Raw genomic sequence first — 27,501 nt, 5'->3', positions numbered from 1 at the left:
TACGAGCAACACCATGTTTCCTCCTGGCAGTTTGTTTGTCGCAGTTGGACACTTGTTGTCTGAGCGTGTTTGGCAGGAAAAACCCTCGCCTTCGCCACCTCAGCTGTGGATGCTTGGCCATCTCCAATCAAACCCTTCAATCATAGGTTTTCTTCTCATGAAGTTGTCCCAATCACAACCTCTATCCCCCACCACCGCCACTACTACAGTCTGGACTCTTGGAGGGAGTTTCGTTCATATTAGAAGCACCCGATTCAGGACCGCTTCCTGTGGTGATCTCCTTCCTGCTGGGGTCTGAGCACCAGAGTTTATTCCTTCTGTCCACAATAATTTGCGGTGTAATAAAATACAACAACTTACAACTCTTGTTATTTACTGGGCTTCAAATAAAGAATGGAGACACTGGTTGGAGGGGGCTGAACACCCGTTTGTAGTTCTAACTGACCACAAAAACCTTGAATATATCAAAAAAAGCCAAAAGGCTAAATTCGTGGCCTACGCTTAAAAAAGATGTTTTAGAGTATGTTCAAGTATGTGAAGTGTGTTGTAGGAATAAGACACCCAAACAGAACCCCATGGGACTGCTACAACCTCTGGATGTGCCTCAAAGACCCTGGACCCATCTCTCCATTGACTTCGTGACTGGACTTCCCACCTCCCGAGGTAATACCACCATCCTTGCTGTGGTTGATAATTTTTTTAAAATGATTGACTTTATTGCCCTGCCAAAACTCCCTTCAGCCAGGGAAATGGCTGAAGTGCTCCTAAAGGAGGTATTTCGGATTCATGGTTTACCCAAAGACATCGTTTCAGATAGAGGACCACAGTTTATTTCAATGTTCTGGCGTGAGTTTTGCAGGATGCTCTGGGCTACAGTGAGTTTAACGTCTGGTTACCATCCCCAATCCAACGGTCAAACCAAGAGACTTAACCAGGAACTTGAGACATGCCTGCGGTGCCTGGTATCCCAAAACCAGACTACGTGGAGTGACACATCTGCAACAGGCAAGTCTCCTTTCCAATGTGTCTACGGCTATCAACCTCCCCTGTTTGAGGTCAATGAACAAGAGGTGGCGGTGCCATCAGCTCACGCCCTGGTGAGACGCTGCCGGCGCATCTGGGCGTCGGCTTGAAAATTCTGCTTAGGACCAAGCCAAAATGAAGGCGGCAGCTGATGGCCACCGCTAAGCCGCTCCCCGATACACTCCAGGCCAGAAGGTCTGGCTGTCTACAAAATACCTCCCTCTCCATGTGCACTCCAGGAAGCTGGCTCCCAGGTATGTGAGACCATATGAAATAACCAAAGTTATTAATCGTGTGTCTGTCTGTTTGAAGCTTTCCAGGTCTTTGAGAGTGCACCCCACCTTTCACATTTCTAAGTTGAAGCCAGTTCAAGAAAGTCTGTTGGTCCCCGCCACCAAACCACCCTCACCGCCACGCCTGGTCGGCCCTGTCTATGCTGTCAAAAAACTCCTTGCTTCTTGTTGCCGGGGACAGGGATTCCAGTATCTGGTGGACTGGGAGGGTTATTATTATTTTTTTTTTAATTTACTTTATTGATCCCAAGACTGGGAAATTATTCTCTGCATTTCACCCATCTCTGTTTGAAGAAACACACACGCAACATGCAGTGAACCACAGGAGCAGTGGGCTGCAATCAAGCGCCCAGGGAGCATATTGGGGGGTTAAGTGCCTTGCTCAAGGGCACTTCAGCCGGCTAATGGCGGGGGAGGGAATACTCCACCACACCCAAATTTTCTGCCACTTCCTATCACAAGCCGCTTCTCCAACCTCTAGGCCACGGCTGCCCCAGGGAAATGGACCAGAGAAAAGGTTGTGGGTGCCAGCGAACTTTATTGTTGACAAAACCCTCATTACGGACTTTCAGAGACGTCGTCAGAACCAGCCTGGGCCGTCAGGGGTCGGCCGTAGAGGGGGGGTACTGTCATGTCTCCTCGTGTCTGCTGATGTGTCTGTTCACAGTGTCAGGTCTTGTCATGCACTTACTGTCTTATTGTGAAACCCTCTTCTCTCGTTTCAGACCCTTGACTTCCTGGTGTTCTCCCCACCTGTCTGATTGTGTGCCCCGCCCTGATTGTCTCCACCTGTTCATTGTTACCTCGTGTATATATAGTCCGCACCTCCCTTTGTCCTGTGCCAGATTGTTTCATGTGTCTTGTGCCTTTCTGTGAACCCGTCTTCAAGTCCTTGCATTTTTGCCTTTTGTTATTTTTTTTTCTTGGGTTTTGCCTGTAAAGAGAATCCTTTTTGTTAAATAAATCCAGCCATCGTGCTTGCTTTCAGTTTGGAGTGTTTTTGTGTTCTGCCTGTGAGTCCTGAAACACCTGAGCCCAGCAGCCTTTCAAATAAACTATATGCACATTATACATTAGAAGAATAATATTGCCTTGAATATTTGAATTGCACAACGGATGGATATATGTAATAAAATTTTATTTTGTACTATTGCACAGCTGAAATATGTAACACTGTAGAAAATAATATATAAACACAGTAAAAAAAATATGTCATATTGCACAAGATAGTTACACAGATGTAAGTGAAGTTGGAGTGAAACAGGAATTGAATAAAGGACCTGTGGTAGTGTTTCTTCTTATATAGTGGATGAAGCAGTCTGTTGCTAAAGGAGCTGTTTAAAGCCTCCACCGTCTCATGGGCTGAGAGGGGGTACCCATGATTGATGTCAGCTTGACTCTTCTCACCCACTTCCTCGATGGTGTCCAGAGGGCAGTCCAGCACAGAGCTAGCTCCTGGCCTGTCTGTTCAGTCTCTTTCTGTCCCTCTCAGAGCTTCCACAGCCCCAGCAGACCACTGCGTAGAAGCCTGCAGATGAAACCACAGAGTCATAAAATGCTCTTAACAGTCTCCTGCATTGTGGACAGGCTGCAGCTGTCTGATTGTACTTTTCTTTTTTCAGACCTGTGAAGACACCATTACAGTAGTGCAACCTGCTGAAAAGAAAAACCTGAACAAGCCTTCTGTGTCTTGTTTAGAACTAAATACTTTAATTCTTGCAGTGTTCGTCTAGAGATGACGGTGGTAAACAGAAGCGGTTGGCTGAGTACATGGTCCAGGAAACAGCTCGAGCCAACACAGACGATAAGGTCGAGTTACTCAGGCTGTATTTCAGTGTGTTGGGCCAGATGAAATGTGTTGTTGTTAAAATGGAAGCATGCTTCCGTGAACACAACTCCAAAAGCATGGAGCTGATAAAATCCACCATTGTGGAGTCGGAGTACATTCTGGCGAAGCAATACGTTGCCAGAGTGAAAGAGGATGATTAGAAGGAGTCAAGACTCCCCTTAGGATAACATGGAGTACGATGCCCACTGTTTTGCTTGCCCTCAAACTTTTGCTGATTTTGGGACCTCACCACATGGGTGAACAAAGAGGGGGCTTCGTGTAGAAACAAAGCTGAACAATGAAACGGTCAAAAAATCCCGTCAGGCCTTACAAATTTCATCTCAGTGAGAGATTTGTTTTTTATCCAATTTTTTTTTAATCCAAATTTTGAAACAATTAAAAATCATTAACGGAATCTTAACATTAAAGCTACTCAATAAATGCTCAATAACATTTCAGAAAGATAAACAAAAACATTGGATACCAGATTTGAATCAGGATTTGACTTTATGCGAATTACAGTTGATTAATATAAAAGTAGGTTGAACTTTCTAACGATGCTGTACATGAAAGCTTGTGATTAACAAATCAGTACCTCAATATTATGGTTATTTCTCTACAACTCATTTCAATGTGATCGATACAGAAAATAGTTCCCTCACTTCTTCCTCTCACATATAATCAGATTATAAACATTCTGTGCAAAAAAAGCATTTCCATCTTATTGTGTATCACGCTGTTTATCATTTTACGTCCATTACAGCTAATTTATTGTTATGGAACGAAATAATAATCCTCTGCCTGACCTCTTTAATCTGCAACCCATAGATAATAGCATTCAGGGCAGGCAAGGCAACATGTCCCAGGACTCCCGCCACTTTCCTGTGGTCCGACATCTGAGGGAAACGATGCAGGATTACGATGATGAAGCCAGAGACCAGGAGGGTGATGTACACAGCCAGGTGGGTGGTGCAGGTCTGCAGCGCCCGATTGTTCAGCACCTTGCTTTTACTGAGCACACAAGCTGTAGCAATTCTCAGGTAGGTGAGAGTTATGCTACCGATGGAGGAGCCCAGCAGGACCACCGTGTAGCTGAGGCCGTAGATGTTATTAATGAGGACGCTTTCACAGGACAGCTTGAACAGGGAGGCGTTGTCGCAGAACGGGTTAAATATAATCCACCTGCAGCGCGACAGGCGGACGCTGAGGACGACGAGGATCAGCACCAGCACAAAGGCTGTTCCCCAGGCTGCCACTGACAGCGTCACCACCATCCTGTTGGTCATGATGGTGGCGTAACGCAGTGGGTTACAGATGGCCACATATCGATCAAAAGCCATGATCATGAGCACAGTGTGAGAGGCACTTGCATGGAGATGAACACAAAAGGCCTGAATGACACAGTCGATGTAATGAATGTACCTCACTGAGTTTGATATTAAAAGATCTCTGAGCACATGAGGTATAATTATCGTGGCCCCGAAAACATCATTAATACTCATGTTGCAGAGGAGCAGATACATGGGCTGGTGGAGGTTCCTGCTCCTAAAGATCAGAGCTACCAGGCCGATGTTAGACACTATACTGAAGATGTAAATGAGGAGGAGAAGGACAAAGGCAGGGATGAAGGACTGAGAGGTGACCTTTAACCCCTCCATGATTAGGATGTCATCACCAAAAGTCTGGTTTTCCATATCTCATCTGTCACATAACAATGAAGGCTTTTGTATGGCTAAGAACTGTTATACAGGTATAGTTATAAAGAGTTATAGTTGCAAAAAAACAGGATTTCATTGTGACTCACTTTAAAAACCTTAATTTTCACAACAAATATAAATATTTCTGTTGTACATGACATGTTGTAATTTGACAGAATTGTATAGCTCCGAACTCTGAATTGGTTAGAGAGGCATCCAGGGTGTAAAGTTGCATGTGTCATTTCTGCCAAACTGATTAAAGGATAGGTTCACCTAATTACAAAGAAAACCAAACACATTTCCTCATTTCAAGATTTCAAAAAACATCCCAGAAACAGTGTTACCAGGCTCAGTGTCCCACTTGCGCTCTGAAGAGTTCTCACTGACAAAAGAAGACTGTTGACAGCGTGCATCTATAACAGTGACACTGTTTCCATGTATATTTGTGTATCTTTATGACACAAATCAATGGGCTTTATAATCTGCACAGCATTTGACTTCCTACAACCTTAAAACATTGAAATAAGACAAAACTCAAAGGAGGAAACATTTGGACGAAACCAGAGACAGTAGGAGGGATCCCTCCTCCAGGACAGACAGATGGGTGCTTAATTTCTTTACATTTAATTTGCATGCTGTGAGCAGCACAAACAAAATTTCATTCACCTCTGATGTACAACAGTGAAGGCAGAAACAGCCACAAAACACGGCAAATAAAGGCAAAACTATCTGTAACTGAATAGAAGATGCTACTATGCTATGCTCCACTTAAGTGGTTGAGCTCAAACAAATGAAAGATGCATTCTTCTCATAAGATACTGTCAATTATTCTTCTGTTTCTGTAAAGCACACAACTAAGTTACATTTAGATCAGCACAACTTCTGAAAGCAGAAATACAAAATGATGCAGCTGCTGAGGGCACAAACTGTCCTCCACCCCAGAGCAGAAGTGACACAACAGATGCTTTTATCTGGTGCATCAGTGGCCACCAGCGGCAGCGTCACATGCTGACAGGTCAGCTGTTGCCTGGTGACCACTCAGTGCCCAGCAGCATCATCATGTGCATCTCTTGTAGGTTAATCCAACAAATCCATATAGAGAGTGGGGAACAGCTTTATGTACATTTATAAACCAGTGAATGTTTGAGGGGTTTGCTGGTCGAAGTTTCTGAGTCATTTCGCGCATATAGTCATGTCGTGTTGATCAGTCACTGATTTTTTTTTTGGGGGGTCAACAAAATGTTTTGCTTGAGACTCATTTGTACTCATTGATTTCATGCAAACATTCAAACATTGTGCATCCATTTACTTCCGTATTTTGTTCAGGTACAGTATAGGAATAAGGAATAAAGCTCAAATGCAAATGCAACTAAACCAGATAGACCATATACCATAGACCGTATAGAGAGTTTGGAAGAGAATGCGGTCCTCTTACATCTCCGTTTAAATATATTTATTAGATTAATAGATGTGATTGGTAAAGACATTTTTACAGGAGAGGTCGAACAAGGAGGCGTTGCCACAGAGTGGGTTTAGTATAACATGCCTGCAGCGTGACAAGCAAATAGTGAGGCCCAAGAAGATCGCCACTAGAACTAAGGCTGCCGTCAAGGCCCCCACACACACGCTTCACCACCGTTTTGTTGGTCATGATGGTGGTGTACGGCAGAGGGCTGCAGATGGCCAGATAGCAGTCAAAAGCCATGACGATTAGTACAGTGTGAGTGGTGCCCACATAGAGGCCTGAATGGCACAGCCAATACAATTAATGTACTGTTCTGAGTGTGGCAGCAATATATATATTTAACAGACTCTAAATGCCAAGCTCAAACAGATGGGACAGGAGACAGGAGTGAGTAAAACAGTTTAATGAATATTCAGCAAGTAAACCAGCAATGAGTCCAATGGTGAACAGAGTTCACTGGTACTGAGTCCAGAGAGCGACTGGTCTGGGTTTCCAGGGAGAGCAGACAGACTGCAGGACGTGGCCTGACCTGTCGACCACGTCCTGCCACTCAACTACACAGACAGGAGACAAGAGGAGGTAATACTCATGCCGCAGAAGAGCAGATGCATGGGCCGGTGAAGACTTGTACTCCTGAAAATCAGGGCTACCAAACTGATGTTTGACACTACAGCAAAAATATAGACAATGAGAAGGAGGATGACGGTTGGAATGGAAGATTAGGAGGAGACCTTAAGTAGGAGTATGATATCTTCACTGACAGTCTTGTTTTTCATCTGTCTAGAAGAAAATGATTGAAAAACAACAACAATAAAAAGAGATAAGACATGTTGGACATAAAACAAGGGCAGGCAGTTCAGACCTCAGGGTTCTGACTGCAAAAACCCAGTCACTTTTAGTCTTGAGCCAGGACTTAGGAACAACCAGAGGGGCCCTATCTGACGATCTGAGGCTATATGGCTCACACAGGAGCAGCAATTCAGCAATATTACTGAGAGCTAAATCATGGAGCACTTTAAAGGTAATCAGTAAAGCTTAAAATCAGTTCTTAAACTTCCCAGTGAAGGCTGATAAAGATCTTAGTGATGACAATGAGGATCTTTGTGTCACCTAACTCTCATCAGTGTATCCCCAGTTTCAAACTAGTTCAGAAGTATCTAACTAACAGTCCTAATGATGATGACTACAAGTCAGTTTTGTCACATTTGTCAGATGTTTAACTAAAAGTACAATTCAGATAACATTGAGCAGTGAATATAAATGTAAAGGCTTCTTTTTAGACCTCTGCAAAGAGCAGGGGGAGGACAGATGGTTTGAAAGAGGAGTGAGGAAGGTATTTGTGTATAAACCCCTCAACAGTGGACACATAGTGCTGTTCTTTTAATCCTTCCCTGGATATTTATGAACTATTCACAGTAGGCCTCATGTAACTGTAGTTTACACTTTGCTTCAGGTCACTACAGTGACCACCCACAATAGCATACACTATGGATTGATGCTATTTACTTACCTAAATTTATAACACAGCCAAAGAGAGACTGTCTATCAAAATGAATGTATTGCGATTATTAATTTTTTAATTATTTGTTTTTTTGTTAATTTTCCTTCCTTTATTTTTTAGTTTTGTATTTTGGCAGTGTCGGTCCTCCATATTGGTCCACAAAGCAATTTGTCCTGCTTTCTATACAGAAAGATCGCTTTAGCAATCAAACATTTTATTATTACACTTGTGTTACCATATATATGCAGAATCCTGTTGGTTAAATGAGTGAACTACTTTATCATAATAATAGTAATAAAAATAATATGCACAATAAATTCTTTGTAATGCATGTATTTATTTGATTTCTATATACACAACATGCACGCATATGCAAATCAAATTAATGTTCCTTTAATAAATTTTAATTTTAATTTTATTTTACATCCAAACAAATAACATAGCATCACAGATGTGACAGGAGAGCCCAAGGAGCAACAGGTATATACAGTGGACCTCCACCCAAAAACAAGAATTAAAATATATGTAAGAAAATCATATTCATCATTGCAATAAATTGATTGAGGGATGATGAAAATAAATTTGTTATTTAAAGGTCAGGAATCTGTTATCAACATATTTGTATCACCCATCATGGTAAAGAAAAGTTAAAATATGAGGGGGAAAAACAAAGACAAGCATATTTTTCCTTAATGATTTAAAATAATAATAATAATAATTTGGTATGTGCATTAAATTGATGGCAAAATGTTTCTGCACTGGAACAATTTTGACAAGAATTTTTGTATCTCTTTAGACTGAACCCCATAAATAATGGGGTTGAGGCTGCCAGGGATGATATGAAACAAAATGGCACAGAGTTTTCTGTAGTCTGAGTACTGAGGGAAGCGATGCAGGATGATGATAAGCATGCCACATATTAACATGATCAGATATACAAAGAGATGAGTGCTGCAGGTCCTCAAGGCTTTACTGTTCAAAGACTTGTTATTACTGGTCAGACAGACTACTGTAATCTTAGTGTAGGTGAGAACCATGCTGCCGATAGAAGTTGTGAACAAGACAACAGTGAAAGTGAGTCCATAGACGTTATTAATAAACACACTCTCACAGGAGAGTTTAAACAAGGAGGCATTGTCACAAAAGGGGTTTGTGATCAAAGTCCTGCATCGGTTCAGCCGTACGGTCAGACTGAGCAGAATCCCGACCAAAACAAAGGCCACTCCCCAGGCAGGCGCCGTCAGCTTGATCACCATCTTGTTGGTCATTATGGTAGCATAGCGCAGCGGATTGCAGATGGCCACATATCTGTCAAACGCCATAATTATGAGCACAGTGTGGGAGGTGGTGCCGTACATGTGTGTGGTGAAAGCTTGGACCACACATTCATAATAACTGATGAGGCGCTCGGAGGGAGGCAGCAACATGTCTGAAAGCAAACGAGGCACCATGATGGAGTTTCCAAGGATGTCATTGACAGGCAGGTTGCAAAAAAGGAGATACATGGGCTGGTGAAGGCTTGTGTCTATGAAAACTAGGAACACAATGCCTACATTTGCTAATATAATAATTAGGTAGGATACAAAGAAAAAGAAAAAGAGAGGATACATGGAAACTTCTGTGACCTTTAATCCCTCCAGCTGGAGTGTAAAACTGTTGAATGTGTAGTTTTCCATCAACCTGATAAAAAATGGAAAAAAAGCTTATTTGTCACATATACACGGTCTTTCCAATCTAGAGATAAGAATTTGGTCACCTATTACATATTCTAATACACGATCCAGAGGACAGACAGCTTTAACTATAGGAGACAGTTTGAAATTGAAAACTCAAGATACATTGTTAATAGTTTAGTGATTATGTTATTCACCCATTTAAAAATTACCTATTATTTCTATTGTCTTGCTGTGTCCAGAGTCAACATACACGCATCAGCTAACCATCTGCTGGACAACCTCAACCTGGCTCAGTTTATACAGAGGTGTAGTCATGAGGGGAGTCATGGGTGATGTAATCACAAGCCATCAAGTTTAGTCGCAGACATCCTGCTGCTGTTTGAACATCCTTGTGATGATGATTTACCCGCATCATAGTCAAATCCAGACTGCTTCCAGAGGCTTGGTTAGAGTCATGCCAAACCTTTGATCAAAGAGGTGCAAGAAGTTCACTGGTCTAATTCAGCCATTATCTTTCCCAAGATTCCCTAAATCTACCTGCTGTACAGCCCATTGAACACCAAAGTCTGCACCCCCGAAACTCTTCTGTGGCCTACAAACCTTATTGCACTATAAAGCCCTCTTCCTTCTCTGTGTGTGACCTGATCATCATCATCACCCCATCGGAGAAGGATAAACCCCTTTGCCTTCCAGCAGTGTGACTTGATTCAAGCAGTTAATTTTTTTTCATCTGCTGTCTCTGCATCCCACTATCTCTGGTCAGCGGTCATCAGCTTTTGGGTGTTGCTACATAGTCTTTGTAGCTGATTTCTGTGCATATCTCTACTGACTTAAGATGATGATTAAAGTCTGAATGTATTGAACTTGACATCTTCAAGTGATCAAGATTTTGGCCATTGGACATGAATTTACTGTTTCATGCTCATGAGCCATTTTACACTACGGAAACAAATTAAACTTGTTTGGATTAAAGGTCAAAGCAGTAAATGATGTTGTCAAATGATAGCAGCTTTAGTGTGGTCTGAGCCATGAGACCTCCCCAGGCTGAGTAATGTAATGTAAATTGACCTCATTGTTTCACAACCAGTGTTTGTTTGCTGTTGTTACAGCAACAATTTGTTAATTGCAACCATAAGCCGAAGGGACTCCACAGGGCAGCCTCATCTAACCCCAGCCTCCCACCCCAACAGCAGCTGAACTCAATCAACAAGCTCCTTCTTCTTTGTAGAGGAAAGTTTATCTGTTCAAACTCAACAAACATGGACATGAAATCACCGGCTGGCTCATACAGTTTTGGTCGTTCCAGAGGGCTCTTAAAAGATCAAACAACTTTTATATCATGACTTTTCTTTTGACTTAGTGCAAATCGCTGTTCAATCGTTTTTAGCAGGAAATGTATCATAAAATTTGAACCACTAAAGTACGATATCAACTGGAGATTTCCTGCATTATTAATCGTGTTGCCCCATCTTTAAGACACATAGCACACATATGGCCAGGTATAATCTAATGTGCTCTCTATACTTAATGAAACATGGAGGTGACAGCATGCAAACACAAGGTACAGAGTGCAGGGAGTGGTGGGTGGTCAGTTGGGCGCCAGCACCAAAGTTATACCCTGGGCACCCCTAATACGTAAATCTGGGTATGATAAAGTTACAGTTCTGCTTGAAAAAAAAAACTGTGGCTAAAAAAAGCCTCTCATCACTGCTTATTGAGCAGCTGTAGATCATCTGTGAAAAAATTCTGGTGTAAGTTTAAGACCCCAGTCTAAGCTAAGGAGTTAAAAATCCATAACTCTAGCCCAGTTTCAGCATGTAGTGTATCCAGGATTAAAAAAAAAAAAAAAAAAAAAAAAAAAAAAAAACTTTGATACTGATCTCTGCAGATTTGCAGAATAGTCCAAAATTAATGTTATTGTCTGGCGATAGGGCTGAACACTCGGCCTCAGTTCACAAACAGTAAGTCACAAAAATTCAGATGGCATGTCTCAAAAGAGAAGCTTGACCTCTACTCTTTCAGGTATTTAAGTTATTTGAATGATTAATTCCCTCTGGTGCAAAAGCTCCATGAGATGGTGATTATGCTGCATATTCTATCTTTTACAGTATGTTAAGTTAAACTACTGCAATCTGCCTTGGTATGACACTAATTATATGGCAGCCATAACTACAGAGTCTAATGTTAAAGTGCAGAATGCTGCCTTGTGTCTATTGCAGCCCTTGTATACATATGTTATTACTGGACTGTGATGAGTGTCCTGGAGGCCTTGGAGCTCCCATGTGTTTCAGTGACCTGCAGGTTAATAGAATTAAAAAACTGCAGTGAGGCGTTCAGGGAGCGTCGGACAGGGAGCTGCTCCTTACTCTGGAGAGACTGCAGCCTGCAGGCCAAACTTCTGTCTTCTGGCTTAGCACAAAGACTGCAGGCAGGAGGAAATTGCTAGTCTAGCTCCATCAAATGAGAAATACACCTGTCTGTTCCAACTGCTTCCAGTCTTCGTGCTAAGCTAGGCTATCTCATATCCAGCGTTATCTCTTATAACTGTAGATGCAGCGAGTGAAGGAAATAAGGTTTTCTTCCTTCTGGCTGACTTGAACACTGATTGGCTTTCTAAAAAATGTCTATTGCATCAAAAGCTGATGTCAGTTGCCAATATTTGCAATCTTGCTTGGTAATTTTGTTTGATAGCTTTAACACGAAAGACTAATATGCCAAAGTCTGGGGCTAGAACTAGAAAAAAAATGCATCACTGTAAATGTTAGTAAAGCATGTAGAAAACTTTAGTGAAATAATGTGTAAGAAGAATGCAGGTCACTTTATCACCAGGCCATGCGGATTCAAGGTGGATAATTTGAAATCTTTAATGCAACTATACTATTAGAGAGCTGTAGGAAATCAGCATCCAGTGGTTTTGCTGTGAGTTGAGTCCCAGGAGCTTTCATTAGCTCCTGTAGTCAGTGTTATCCTCTGATCTCTGACAAACATCTATTAGTGGCCCTCTCTCTTTGCTCCCAGAGGGCCGATTACCATCAGAAACTGTTGATAAGTGTTTTGTTAGGAAGCAGCCCACAGTGGACCTCATTAATGATCACATTTGCTTCTGAAACATTAACACTCATTACTGGCTGCTGTGGCAACAGGAACACACAGTGATGAAACTGTTGGACCATCAGGGGGCAGTGTAGTCCCCCGAGCTCCCAACAATCAACAGTTGAAACAAACTTTGAGTTTCTAACCACAAACAAACACAGCGAGCTTTTTCAGGGTCTGAAACTTTCATTCTACATTTAACATGTAACGTTTTTACATTTTTCATGCATATTTTTTGTGGCTAATTTAAAAACTCATTTATGTTTATATTTGTATGTTGAAATATTGAAAGGTAAACAGCACAAAGCATATCTTTCTGGTGACTAATGTCCCATTCACAACATTGTCTATTCTATAACCCAGACCCAAAATCAATTGCTGCCTGGTACCCAAAGACCCATTTTAAAATCAAAGCATTTCTGATTATTCTCATGCATGCATCCTGCATACCAGTTATGTGCACTCTTCTAACAGTAACAGTTTGAGAAAAAAATGACATACATCACAGTCATGAATGAATAGCATTTTATTTACGTCATATATTCTCCTATTGGATTTTCTGTGTTACAGTGACCTGGAAAAGAAGCCCCACTGACTCATTCCAGATGAAAAACAGATGTTCTTTGTCTGGAAGAAAATGCTAAAAACTGGATTTTGTGAAAAAATTACTTTTTCTGACCTTAGTTTTTCACTAAGGTGCATCTCTACTTATAACCATCAGTGTGTTTGTGCATTAGCTGATGTGTTTTTGAGTGCCTCTAAGAATGTTCCACAACAGACCAGTATGTGTTTGTACATACAGCACTGGTACTCTAAAATTACACTGTCATTTGGAAAGAATTTACTTTTGGGCTGTAATCCAAAGCTTGCTATAATTATTTATAACATTTCATGGAAAGAACTCTGTCCCAATGGTAGCCCCTAGACATTAGTATGTAACTCAATGCTTGCTGTGTCTGTGTACAGTCTCACTGAGCTGCTAGCATGGCTGCAGGCCCTGAAGGCTACTGTCTGCTCAAAAAAGAATTAGTTTGTCATCTGACCGTGTAGGGAGTCAGAAGTGTTTACACTGCAGTTATTATTATTCTGAACATCCACACGGGGAGGCGGGGTGAAAAGTTGGCCGTTAGAGAGGGACGAGGTGCAAAATCATTTAAATGAGGGGATAACTGCATATATTTTCACAGTTTCTAGTGGAAGACATTGATATCACTGCACGTGTTTGTTCACATGAAAAGTGACAGAATTAGTTGAGCAAAGAATGGGAAAAAAGAAGCTCAGAGAGAAGTTCAAGCCCAGCTTACTTTCTCACCTCCACACAGCTAACTGAAGTTTGTGTCGAGCAAATTAGCAACAAGCAAGGTGATTAATCAAGAGAAATCATCAAGAAACATCTTCACAATCAGACAAAACCTATGAACAAGACCAAATGTTGGTGATCTTCGAGTCTCTGAAGTGTTAATACAAGCAAGCAGAAAAGGTGCTGATGGTAATCTGAATCAGTTAGCAACTAAAAACCCAGAACAGTGGTTTTCACATGGGTCCATCAGGCTCCAGACTAGAGGGAGTTCTGGGTTTTTACTCAGCAGATGTGGCCAAAAGTGTTCAGGCAGTAAAACCTCCAGTTTGTTTTTTGGGGTCGGGGATCTCCAGGACGTTCTGCAAAATGTTGTACACAGCACAAACACCATCAGAGCTTTTCTTTTCTTCTTCTTAACACTCACTAAATCTTCTGGTGGTAGTTATCTTTTGGTGGATTTAAACAGAAACTCACACACTAACAGAAAAAAACAATAATTACTGCATCCTCTCTGTATGCCAGTACAGATAGAAAGCTGATTCACTGCTGGTGATGGCATCAGCGTCTTTACAACATGAGAGTGCGGATGTGGGTTGAGGCCGATCCAGAGGACTTGATTCCACATTATGGTCATATTTTTACGGAATTCCCTTATAATAACCAATGACAATTGCAGCATAAGGATTTCCTCGAAACACTGTGGCTGTTTCCCAGTAACAACCCATCGTAAAATTCTAGACCCCTCTCTATGTGTTTTGCTGCTTGTTCCTTCTCTGTGATGTTTGAGCTTCACTGTGCAGAAGGAAGGATGCTTGTTTGCACTATAGATTGATGCCCTATGGTAGATAAAACACTACGGTAGACCAGTGTGCAAGAAAAATGACTTGGGGCTGTCTGGTGTGCTTGTCCAGTGGAAAAAATGCGATGAAGTACCATGCATGCTGCCCTACATGCTGGAAAAAATCCTCCACGCGCCCCTACATTGTTGAATAGTTATAGAATGTTTCCCTGTGTGTCTTCACTACAAATGTTTTACGGAGGTGTAACTGACTCAAGTCAAGCACGAGTACCTCAGAACTGTTCTTTCCACCACTAAATTTATTATGCAGATACAGAGGAGCAAGTGATATGAAACACAAACTGATGTGGGCTTCCAGCAGGGTATGAACATTTTGTTTGACTTTGGCTACACCTGCTGGTCACATCACTGCACAAGAGCCAAACTTTCTTCTGTTGTCCTGATTGAGCTGCTGAGAAAGCCAAACACTTTCACCAGTTTCCAGTTCTGAGCAAATTTCCAAAAAGTCAGCTTTTAATCAATCAATCAGATGCAAAAGAAATAATCAGCAAATGTTTTGCTAATCACTGAAGTCATTTTCCAGCAAAAAACATCAAATATTTGATGGTTTCAGCTTCTCAAATGTGAGAATTTGCTGCTTTTCTTTGTCATATTTCAAAGTGAATTGAATATTTTGGGCTTTTGGTCAGAATTAAGAAAACTTTTGTTGACATCGTGCTGTTGGACATTGTGTTGGGCATTTATCACTGTTTTCTTACATTTAATACACTCGGCTAGAATAATCAATCAATCGATCAAGAAAATAGTCAGTATAAGAAAATATAAAATAATCATTAATATATTATTTTGGGCATTTTGCCTTTATTCACTTCACTGTGGAGAATGGCCAGAGACATCAGTTCAGAGGGGAAACCAAGGGCTTTATGTACTGTTTGTCCCAGACCACATGGACTTTTTTATTTTTAGGTTTTACCGGAGGAAGTCTGGCAGCTGGACTTCGTCCACACACACAAAAAATCTGACCTTTATATTTCACAAATGTTTTGCCATCAGACTTTGTCGCTTCTTCTCTTTACAGACCAACATTTTTGTGATATTCAGGTCTTTTTAAATGCTATTCTTTGAATATACTCCTGACAATGGCTACTAGTTATTTCCACTAGTTATCATTATCTCTTGTGTCCATCCCAAACAAACATCAAATAAAATTAAACATCATTGAAAAAAATACGCTTCAGAACTTTCCTGAGAATCACGTTTTTCTTTAATATTGAAGTAATCGAGTGCTATTTCTCTGTACATACAGTACATGGGTGCACTGCAAACAGGGAGTGCTAACAGCCAATATATAAATCAAAAAACAACCTAATAAAAACAGATATTTTTGTCTGAGGGAGGGGCCCAAAACCCCCTGCACCATTCCCAGTACAATACTTTCCCTTATAAAAATAAACTTAAAATAAATATATAAAAAAGCAAGAGTGAGACAAAGTTAATGCCTCAAGAATATTCAGCTGTCTTGAAAGATCTCTATTGTTTTTTGAGAGTAAAAACCTGTTCTTCCTCACACTGCAAAATGATACATGTGGGCTTGAAAACTTCCCTTTGGCTCACCCTCCTCCTCCTTCTTTTTCTCATACCCAAGTCCTGCCTTCACACCAAGGGTTCAAATTCCAGTTCCTCCTCCTTTCTCGGCCGTGGGGCAGTAGAGCTGGAGGACTCTCAGCTGCTGGAAGATCTGGATGATTTGCTAAAGCCAAACGGGAGAAACTCTGAGAAACTAAGGCGACCTGCTGCTTTCACAGTGAGTCTGAGTCAATCATGTCTGTCTCCTCTCTCTGGAACCTTTCAGCCTGTTAACTCGGATTAATGGGTATCATGTGCTGTGTTGGAGCTGCTTTGTAAAACCAGGAGAGTTGCTAGTTCCTCAGTTTTCCAAATTAAAATCAAACAACGCATAGTTTCAGAACCAGAGTAGAGTGAAATAAGCTGTTTTATTCACTGCTGAGTTGCACCCTGACAGTTCTGCTGCACATGAATGAATGCTGCCGCTGTGTTGATGTTTGCAGGCACTACCACATGGACACATTGTCAGTGGTGGAGAGTAAGTGAGCACATTCACTCAAGCACTCAAACTACAGTTCTGAGGTACTTGTACTTAACTTGAACATTTCCATTTTATGGTACTATACTTCTACCTCACCTCATTTCAGAGCAATATTGTAAAATGTACATTTAAAAAAGGGAAAACACTCAGCAATAAGTCTGCAATTTGAACTTTGTGCTCTTATATTCTAGCAACATATCTTTAATTTACATTTTAAGAAAGTAATTCTTATTAAAACTGAAAGAAGACAGATGCTTTTTGAAGGAAAACAAAACCATCCAGCTGAGCAACATGTCAGTAAGTTGTAATGAACCGTGACCACGTGGAGCGAAATGATATTCAGACACGCTCTGCCCTGTAAACCACCCTCACCAAACCGAGCTCAGAGTCAACTGGAGATGTTTGTGGACTGTCCAACCAACAGAGCAGCTGACACAAAGCTTGAAATACACAAAGATTTCCAACAGTGTGGTGAAGCTCACAGAGAGAAAACAGCCAGATTCAAAAGTCACTGACAACTGTGCTGCAGTTCCTCTAATGGCCACTAGATACTGCTCTATAAACTATAAGTAAAATGATTGAAGATATATTAGAAACCAACTTTAAAGACAATTATCTGAGCTCACTGTTTTGTTTTGTTTTTTCATTCATCCATTGTGGAATAACACACTGCTTCATTGGCCTCTGTGGATCACATGGTCCCTCCTCTAAAGGGCAGGGTAATAAAATGAATGACTTCAGTGTTATCTCTTTTGCACAAAGGAAATACTGTGAATGATTACTGACATGTCAGCACAGTCTGTATAAATTATTGTTTTCCCCTTCATGTTACGGCCTAAAAAAAAAATCAGGATTCATCATCGGGGTACCCTGAATATCTTTACCAAAATGAATCTTCATCCATCTTATACAGATTTTCAGACTCTGGATCAACATTACAGTTTATAGAGCTGCTGTTTACTGACTACTGACTCTTACATTATTATTCTTCAACAATATATAATTATAATTATAATTATAATTATAATTATAATTAATAATAATTGTAATCAACTTTAAACATAGATATTTACAAAAAAAGGAGTAAAACATTTCAGAGTAAGAAAGTAAAATCACTTTTACTAATACAAAATACAACAGGATTAAATATCCAACAAGAACAGACTAACAGTAATAAAACAGATGAGACGTATTGGAAATGAAACCGAGTGGTGGTAGAATTAGGCAAGGAGGAGCTGAGAGGCTCCGACTGTAAAATCTTGGTCACCCCGACAAATGCGAAAGGGTGATGAAGTTACACACACACACAAAACTGAGGCCTTAACCACATGTATATGGATATTTTGCAAGATGAACATTTTCCGCTGCGTTTGGGCCTCTCGTTCACACACAAACAGTATTCTAACTCACTGAAATGGAGATTTTTTTTAAAAAAACATCTTCTAAAGTACAGATTTTTTTTAAATTCTGGAAAATTATGTTATCGCCTCAGTTGGCACATGTCCATTGTTTCTATATGTAATGAGCATAGCATAGCATTAACTGCTCATAATTGAGCGACACCTTTTGACCTTTGGAATCTGATCAGGCTTATGTATGGTGGACTGAACTTCAAGGTGGAATAACTAAACTCATTTTATAATTACAATTATTCAAGCAATTATTCTAGAGATATTTATGATTATGTATTATGAAAGGATATGTTATTAGATGTAAATGTATTCTATTCAGATATAGAGTAAAATACACAGTACATTAAAGCAGCAGTTCACTCTAATCCTAACCCAGCATATAGTTACTCTATTAAAAGCCTGAGTACACTTACTCTAATAAAAGCCTGAGTACACTTACTCTAATAAAAGCCTGAGTATAGTTACTCTTTTAAAAGCCTGAGTATAGTTACTCTATTAAAAGCCTGAGTATAGTTATTCTAATAAAAGCCTGAGTACACTTACTCTAATAAAAGCCTGAGTATAGTTACTGTTTTAAAAGCCTGAGTATAGTTATTCTATTAAAAGCCTGAGTATACTCACTCTAATAAAAGCCTGAGTATACTTACTCTTTTAAAAGCCTAAGTATAGTTACTCTTTAAAAAGCCTGACTATAGTTACTCTATTAAAAGCCTGAGTATATATAGTTACTCTTTAAAAAGCCTGAGTAAAGTTACTCTATTAAAAGCCTGGGTATAGTTACTCTATTAAAAGCCTGAGTATAGTTACTCTATTAAAAGCCTGAGTATAGTTACTCTATTAAAAGCCTGAGTATATATAGTTACTCTTTAAAAAGCCTGAGTATAGTAACTCTATTAAAAGCCTGAGTATTTTGGGAGTCCATATTTAGACTGCTGGCGAGTTGTTAATCTGATAGCATTAGCTCTTCTTGTTGCTTGCAGTGTGTTCGTCATGCTAACAGGTGAGGTGTGTGCGTCCTTTGAGGCTTCCAGTGTCAGCATTCGGCTCTGATCCTCTGCTGCTCACTGAGTCGGAGGTTGACATGTTTTGTTCAGCTTTAGAAACAACCACACACAATGAGCGGCCGGCTCTGTGTCCCTGCTATTTCTGGTACCAAACAGTTTTGTCCAAATCCACAAATAACTGTCAGATAGCACTGTAGAATGGGAAAAAATCTACGTCACAGTACTTATATTTAGAATCCTGTCTGTGATTGTGCCTTATTTAAGAGTAGACATAGACAGAAAATGAATAGTTTGTGTTAGCAAATCACAAAAACACCTCAGAAATATTTTCAGGATGTATTTAATGTTATGATTTTGCTCATTCTCTTCTTCAATTCTTTGACTTAAAGTCGAATTGTCACAAGCTGTCTGTTCATTCCTGACAAACTGGAGATATGAATAATTACCCCGTAAGAAAAAACACTCATCAGCCCTGATGAGCTCAGTCCAAACCAGTCCATTAATTGTCTTTTATCTGTGTGTTAAACCCTCATAAAACCTTCTCACTCCCTCCACGCCTTGTTTTTGATCGTGCAGTAGCTTTTCTTTTGGCTTTCGTGCCGACCTTAGGCCGCGACAGCCAGCAGCTTTCACTCTCAGCCTCATTGTGTAAACATGCAGTGCATGCACAAACGAGCTGTACGTGTTTTCCCAGGACTCCATCAGTGCGTTAAACAGAAACTCTGGAGCACAGCGCATGTTTGTCGGCTGCATTCATGCTCAACGTTGGGTCCATATGCCTTAAAAGTTGCTGTGTCACAACAGCAGGAACTGAGCAGTCATATGATGAGAGTCTGGATGTTGAAACTGACTTTCCGACTGTGCTGAATCTCTTTTCTAACGTGATAGTGTGTGCTGACTGGGATTAGCAGGTAGATATTTGTGTGGGCTTAACTTGTGACAGACTGTCTTTGCATTTTCCAGGTGTTGATCTATTCCTTACTCTCTGTGTGGTGAAAGTTTAACAATGGGGGCTAACGACCTCAACATGAACTCTGACCTCGCCAGGTCGCAACCTCCTGCCCGGCGCCGGAGCCTCTTCAACAACATCAAGGTTTGTCTCTGCTTTACATTCAGCGTTTGATGAGCTATGATCCAGATGCTCAACAACAAAAAAAACAAATACAGCTACTACTGAGGGTACTTTCAGAGCAGATGCTCTCCTGGGAGAAGAAGCCCTGATCCTGATGTGAGGCCGTTTTCAGACCTGTTGTTCCTTCGCTTCGTTCTGATTCAGGAACTAATTTGATATAATTGCCGCATTTGCCCCGAGGTTCATTTGTGTTCACACGCCAACACTAAAGAGCGCTCCAAAAGTGGTAAACAAATGCCATGTGTGCGCGAGCAAGCTGTTCTCTCATTGGTCAGAAGTATTACTGGGAAAATTCACCTCAAAACGCCTCCTCCTCTTTTGTGATTTGTTTTCATTGTGTTTATGTGATTAACATATCATTGTTTGTTAAATGAACATAACATCCATTTCTAGAGAGCATCTAGACTGCGACTACTAAACAATGTCCTGATGCATCTTCTTAGAGGGGTTCAAGATCGGAGAACATGGGTGCACCACACACTCCAACAACAACTGTGAAAGAGCGTCCCAGTGTGAGCCAGTTTTTGGGTGGTAGGGTCAGTTGTGTTGTGGCTGCATGCCATCTCGGCCCGCCTGTTTTGCCCAGCATCCCAGTGCAATTGGTGTGTTCACATGCGCCCAAAAATACAAACCTGGGGTGAATGAATGCACCCTAAAACAACAGTCAAAAGCTTTTTCTAAATGTTACTTTAAAGCATTGTAGTCTTTGGGACCAGAGGTTTTCTAGCTTTTAGCTGAGCAGATTTCTGTGTTGTCTAGGGAGAAAGGTCACTTCCTGAAGTCCATCCTGCCATTGTTCTCTGAGGCCTCAGCATGTAAACATTTCCTCATGCCACATAACTCTGATGAGCTCACTGTCCTTTATCACTCATGGTTTCACTTTTCCAGCTCCTGCCTTTGAATGTCTGCATTGTGCTTCAAATTAATTTATTCATGTGTTGTCCAGAGTTTGCAGATGCAGATTTAATCTTATCTGAAGTTTTTTTTAGAAAAAGGAAAAGCAAAAAACAGAGTGAATAAGCATCACACAGATAGCAAAACAACCATGTTATTCATCTCCATTTTCCTTCTCTTTGCCCAACATTCTGACCTGCCTTCTTTCTTCTTCTTCTTCTTCTTCTTCTTCTTCTTCCTGCAGTTCTTTGTATTTTGCCACAGTTTGCTGCAGCTGGCGCAGCTGTTGGTGTCGGGCTACATGAAGAGCTCCATCTCCACCATCGAGAGACGCTACGGCCTCTCCAGCCAGAAGTCGGGGCTCCTGGCTGCTTTCAACGAGGTCAGTATGTTCTTGTCTCTGCTCTACGTCACTGCTGCTGGTATCTCCATTCTTTGGCAATTTGTTGCCTTCTTCCTTGCTTTCTGCATTTTGGTTGTTTATTTTACTGTTAGAGTAAAACTTTTGTTTGTGCACCCAGGTGGGGAACACGGTCCTCATCGTCTTTGTGAGTTTTTTTGGGAGTCGAGTCCATCGGCCGCGGTTCATTGGAGGCGGAGCTCTGCTGGCGTGCCTGGCGTCGCTGCTGATGGCAATGCCTCACTTCCTGAGCGGACAGTACAACTACACTGATCACGTCAGATGTGAGATCAAAAACACACGCACATATAGTTCCACTGTCCAAAAAGCCTCTGCAATAGAGTTTCTCCACCTCCTCAACCAATAACATACTAAAAGTCCTGCTAAACAACCTTTAAAGTTAAACATCTAGCACTTCCTTTGGCGCCACTCGGAGGACACCCTTTACCTTTTTTTGCCCCACCAGGATTTATGAGCTCTGATTGACATTGACATGACCCAGAAACTTAAATGTAGTCTTTGATGGGACATTTGACCTCAAACACATTATGTGTTAAACTTGCCTTCCCCCCTCTCTCATTCCCAACAGCGTCAAATGCTAACAGCTCTGGCCTCTGCCAATCAGAGAGAACCCTCACCACCTCACCCTCCAATCAGAGCTGCAGCCAGCAGGAGAGCCCCGCCCAGCAGGTGGTGTACCCTCTGCTGCTGCTGGGCCAGCTGCTGCTGGGCATCGGAGCCGTCCCCATCCAACCCTTCGGCATCTCCTACATCGACGACTATGCCAGCAAGAAGAACTCACCACTCTACCTCGGTACGACCGCGGAGGAAACAACAAACTGCGTTTCATCCAAACAGTCCAATCCTGATTAGTGAATCAGTCCCACCAGGACAGAGATTCCAGTGCAAAACAAAACAAAAAATCTTAATTATAGACAATATCTTTTGAAAAGGGAACAGTTGCAGCTCGGCAGAATCAGCTATAAAACCAAATGCAGAAACATTCAACCCAAGCTTATCTACACAGAAACACCCATTCTTCCACCCATCACTGATTGGCTGATTAGGACCAGTAGTGGACCATCACATATCCCATTTACAATTATAACAGGTCCAGAAGTATGTGGGTATTTTTCAAATCGTAGTTTACCAGTAATAGCTTTTCTTCAGGCATCTCATTGCCCGTTATGGCTCTAGGGTTAGGATTATCTCACTGTCCGTTGATTTGGCAAGCTCTTGACAGCATTTCTGTGTTTTCATAAGGATGGTGATTTTTTGTGCTTATGTGGACAGGATCTTTTTTTTTAACGGAGGAGGACAACCTCAGTTTTAAGAAATACCAGCGTACATGTGAACTAGGCATTACTCACTTCATGACTCTTGGGTGGATCTGAAATATATCTCAATCTCTAAAAAGCCAAGTGTAAACCAAGAAGCATTCAAGACAGATTAAAATCTGATTGCTCAAATCACCTCAGTCGGCGGTCCGTCTCTGCAAGACGCCTTCGTAATCTTTTCTCCTCCCATAAATAACTGCCTAAGTAAGTGCTCTGAGGAAGTGTCTCTTACAAAGTACATCCTCAGGCAGCTGAAACTACACTCCAATTACACTGAAATCAGCGGCCACTCTCTCTGTCTCAAGAGTAGGAAAAAAGGGTTCAAAGTTCAAAACACTCAAAATTGGACAGTATGGCTGATGTATCAGGACTCAGGCAGAACTGATGCTCACTGTGAAAACAACAACCGAAGAGCATGTCTGGTTTTCTTCATGTTTCCAGGCTGACGTTGGGAATGTTGCAGCCTTCATGCAGCATGTGTTCTGCATACGGTCTGCATGGTAACACCAGTGTGTGGCATCTGCAGGATCTATGCTCATGTAACAAACCTGTTTTTTGGGTTTCCCGGGACCAGTTTCAGGTTAAACCTGAGTGAAAATCAGAAATAATGATACCCAGACTTCTAACATTAGCATGATAGCTAATGTTAGAAATCAGATGCAGATTTTCACCAAGTTCAAACAAGATAAAAAAAATTAGGGATTTTTTTTTTCAAATTATAGAGCCAATAACAAGCTAAAATAAAAATGCATTTCACAAAATGTTAATAACTTGTCAAAGAAAAGTTTCATGTAAGACTTATGGTGGCTCAAGCAGATAAAAAGAAATTCCATACCTGAGGTTTAGTCTGACAACAGCAGCCTGTTTTTGTTGGTGTTCATGACGTTTTCTTGGTTGTGTTTTTCAGGCATCCTCCTCGCTGTGACCTCCATCGGCCCGGCCTTTGGCTTCATCACCGGCTCCCTGATGCTGCGCTTTTATGTGGACTTCGACAAGTTATCCAAAGGTGAGGAGACACAGCTGGACTGAAATGCTCTGGCCCTCGAGTCAAGTCAAGCTCATTTTTAACACTTACTTTGAAAGGAAGGGGAGGATTTCCTGTATTTGGCAGTCACTTATATTTGTGGGATTTCAGGTTGTTTAAGTGTGATGTAAAGGCAGTGAAAATCAGATTAATGTTGGTCATTTCCTCAGTACCAACTATTAAAAACAGAGCGTAGAGCTGCTACTAAAGGAGACAAATAACCGACATGGAGTTTGGAGAAGCTACGAAAGGTTTCCACTCCGTTAATCTTTTTGCACATCAGGTGTCGAGTTATTTGACAGCTGATTTATTTGACTTTACATGTGAAATCAGAGTCAATACAGTTCATAAATACAGTTTTAAAGGATGTGTCTGTGTGATGTAAGGGATAATGTCCAACAAGGTGTCCATTATCAGGAATTAATGGACGATGTGAACGCCAGAACTATCCAGTGCACATCTGGCAATTTTCTGAACGTCTCCCTGAATAATTAGACCTGCTGTCAGCCACTGCTTTGATTTTGGCTGCAGTTCTCTTCAACAAGTGTTTCATAGAGGAGGGCATCAACCTATGGGACGTCCCCGGACTGTCAGACTGTAAGAATCCATATTCAAGACGGGCAGCGATACTCAAGTGATCTCATCTCCGCTTTTTCACAGCAGTCATTTGACTTGGTACATAAAAGGTGTGAGTAATAACATTAATGATGGCTCAATTTGACACAATAAACATTGAAAGTAAGCCAGCATAAACCAGGACGCCTGTGATTGTCTTGCCTTGATGTCAAAATGTCACTGAGTCACACTGAGTGTCGGCGCTAGAACAAATACCCAACGGCAGCCCGAGGCTTGGGGCCACCAAATAGCTGCCAAGTGGTAACAGAGTCATGTACAGTGAAAGTGAAAGCATTCAGTGGTATGCTCTCCAGGAGAAAAGTTTAAGAAACTTAAGAAACTCATAAAAATAGTCTGTTCCTGTTGCTTTCATAATAAATTGATGAAAAACATGAGGAGACATCACTCAGGTGTAAATGCAAGGACATGCACATTTTACTCAAAGCCATAGAAGCGGGAAATAAGGGTGCTGAGGAGGCTGCAGCACCCCTGAAACCAGGCTTTATAAAAACCACCAATTGAGAAAATGTGCGTGAGAAAGAAAATGTGTGATCCAGACCCACACCAGACACAGAGAGAGAGAGAGCATGTGGGCGAGAGGGAGTGTGAGAACATGGACAGAAGTGTTGACTTTCTTAGATTGTGAAGTCCAGTGTTACTTTACAGTTATGTGGTGTATAAGCGAAGGTGTCTCCTGAAACGAAACATCTGTATCCTCACTGCGCTGCGCTGCCGAACAGAAGCCAAGAAAAAGCAAACAATATAAATGGGTTAAAAAGGAGGGAAGATATGCTAAAGTGATGAAAGCTAGAAACATATCTAGTGCATTCACATGTAAACCCAGCCCAGTCTGAGATTTTAGTTTAGTCAACAAACAACCAGGTAAATACCTGAGCCATTAAACAGCAGAGAACTGTATGATGGCAGAACATTGACCTCATTCCTTCAAGCAACTGTGAGGTTTTATTTGGAAGTTCAGCACTGAGTCACTTCGGTTCAGAGGCCGCTGTGTTTGTTTAACAGGTTTCCTTAAATCAAACAGTTACTTCACACCCTGCCTGACCTCCTTTTGTTCATGTGGGAAACAGACGTGCTGCAGCAGCACTCGACCCTCAGGGTGTTCACACTGAGTGACGAGTCTTCAACAAGGTACCAATTTGAAACAACAGATTGGACACTGACCGAATCTTTAGAAATGAGTTACTGTATACAACAATACAATACAATTAGCTATACAAGAAAACAACAACAAAAGTAATATACGCAACTCTTGAAACTACAAATAACACATTTTTCTTTTCAAATCAAAATTTTAATTTATAAGTCCAACAATGCAGATCTGGAAAGAGAAAAAAAAGGCTTATCTGGTAAAAATTCAGCAGGCCAACCTTATCTGTTAACGTGCTGTGTTGGCCAATCAAGACTTTACAGGTAGTTTACTTTGTAACATGATTATCATGGAAAATATTTCTTCCGTAGATTTCAACAAAAGATAAAATGATTGCCTTTGTGATAACTTGCCACTGATATCAGACTCTGTCTCGAAGTAACAAAAACCCGTGGCTTCTTACTAACCTTCAAATTCATGAATCAGTTGCTCAAACTGAACTTCCTGAATTATATTTCATTGTCTCACTGTTACCTGAAGCAACGCTCGTGCACCAGTGCAGCCCTTTGGATTGTTTTAACTTGAAGCTGGTTTTGAACACCCACCGACCTGGTCTGGTGGGACCAGGACTTGCTGAACAAACCTGGTAAAAACAACGACACGTAAAGGCACAATGTGTTCCATTCACTTGCTCTGAGTCACACCACCCTGGATGACGTGTTTAAATAAACTGACTGGTCGGTTGGTAGCTTTTGCTCTGATCTATTGTACATAGTCTAAACCCACTTTCTGGAAGCCAGTATGTTGAGCACCTTAGCTTTTTATCAAAGACAGAAGATGATTATTTTAGCCACAGATGCTTTGTAAAAGCAGCAGGATCTGGAGCTGAATGCTAACAATCTGATCACAGCTCTGTGTCTTTGTGAAACTGGTGAGGCGTTCAGATGATGATGCCCAGTTCAGCAGTTGAAATGTATCTATTGTACGATGGAAAACCTCAATAATGTGTTTCAGCTTTTCAGAAAAAAAATTGAGTGAAGCCCTGTATAAGAACAACAGAAGCTAATGGAACAGAGGCTAACCTGAGAAGTCGGGGCTTCTGAGAAAAAACTTTAACTTAACCAACAGATTCAACCGAAGTAAAAATCAGACTAATGTATTTACTACCGACTATCAGCATCCATCTTTTCGCTCCCTCCACCTCGGCTCATATTCTGGGATTCACTCCAGGACTCGACAGAGTGAGAGTTTGTTGATGTTCACTGAAACTCAAACGCTCTGGTTATGTGATGCTTCTGAGATTAATGGAGCTTGACTTTCTTTTGAGGCTTGTTTAAACAAAAACCCATTTCCTTATGTCATTGAGAGTGTGTGAAAAGAGGACAGAGGTGATTGTGTAAGTCAGCATTTGTGTGTCTGTACATAATGTTGTGTGCGCAGAGAAGAGTTTGCATGACTTCATACGGACATGCATCATATGTATATGTAGGAGGTTGTGTTTGTATATGCAAGATATTTTGTGCGTTTGTACATCTATCTTTGTGAGAAGCATTTTGAGAATCTGCACCTCGACCTGGAAAGTGAGGACTGTTTTCAAGTTAGCATAATGTCCTTGTAATGCATATACCAGTAAGAGTCCCCACAAGTATAAAAGCAAAAATGTTTGTGTTTGTGTGTATGTGTGCACTTTGGTGTTCGTAAGGGATCGAGGGATCATCGGGTGACTCAGCTGGTCTTTGTTCTGGATATAAACCAGTATTTCACCTCTAAGCCTGTCATTTATTCCTGTTGAT

At 41.1% G+C, this 27,501-nt stretch overlaps 3 protein-coding genes across 4 annotated transcripts in view; 1 reads left to right on the top strand and 2 right to left on the bottom strand.

Annotated features, from left to right (window-relative positions):
* Positions 1 to 3,887: 3,887 nt before the first annotated feature.
* On the bottom strand, positions 3,888 to 4,838 carry LOC121617640 (olfactory receptor 52N5-like). Its single transcript, XM_041952840.1, has one exon. The coding sequence runs from the start codon at positions 4,836 to 4,838 to the stop codon at positions 3,888 to 3,890; it is 951 nt and encodes a 316-aa protein (XP_041808774.1).
* A 3,700-nt stretch (positions 4,839 to 8,538) lies between these two features.
* Positions 8,539 to 9,486, bottom strand: LOC121616810 (olfactory receptor 52N5). The gene has a single exon (XM_041951619.1). The coding sequence runs from the start codon at positions 9,481 to 9,483 to the stop codon at positions 8,539 to 8,541; it is 945 nt and encodes a 314-aa protein (XP_041807553.1). The 5' UTR covers positions 9,484 to 9,486.
* Positions 9,487 to 16,349: 6,863 nt separating this feature from the next.
* slco2b1 (solute carrier organic anion transporter family, member 2B1) overlaps positions 16,350 to 27,501 on the top strand; it is a 28,861-nt gene continuing 17,709 nt past the window's right edge. Inside the window, exons 1-6 of one of the 2 annotated variants that reach the window (XM_041951572.1) lie at positions 16,350 to 16,479; positions 20,162 to 20,291; positions 21,469 to 21,606; positions 21,746 to 21,908; positions 22,214 to 22,438; positions 23,869 to 23,967. In XM_041951572.1, coding sequence (XP_041807506.1) covers positions 20,205 to 20,291; positions 21,469 to 21,606; positions 21,746 to 21,908; positions 22,214 to 22,438; positions 23,869 to 23,967 — 712 coding nt within the window. In that variant the 5' untranslated portion in view covers positions 16,350 to 16,479; positions 20,162 to 20,204. Of the gene's footprint in view, positions 16,480 to 16,761; positions 16,824 to 20,161; positions 20,292 to 21,468; positions 21,607 to 21,745; positions 21,909 to 22,213; positions 22,439 to 23,868; positions 23,968 to 27,501 lie in introns of those variants that run through there. The other variant, XM_041951573.1, reaches the window with a different exon arrangement.

The sequence above is a fragment of the Chelmon rostratus genome, chromosome 14, assembly GCF_017976325.1.
Source record: "Chelmon rostratus isolate fCheRos1 chromosome 14, fCheRos1.pri, whole genome shotgun sequence".
NCBI lineage: Eukaryota > Metazoa > Chordata > Actinopteri > Chaetodontiformes > Chaetodontidae > Chelmon > Chelmon rostratus.
The sequence above is the reverse complement of the archived record's forward strand: the minus strand, read 5'-3'. Positions and strand labels throughout refer to the sequence as shown.

Coding starts and splice junctions, on each gene's coding strand:
- LOC121617640 (XM_041952840.1), bottom strand. CDS start 4,838: ATGGAAAACCAGACTTTTGGTGATGACATCCTAATCATGGAGGGGTTA.
- LOC121616810 (XM_041951619.1), bottom strand. CDS start 9,483: ATGGAAAACTACACATTCAACAGTTTTACACTCCAGCTGGAGGGATTA.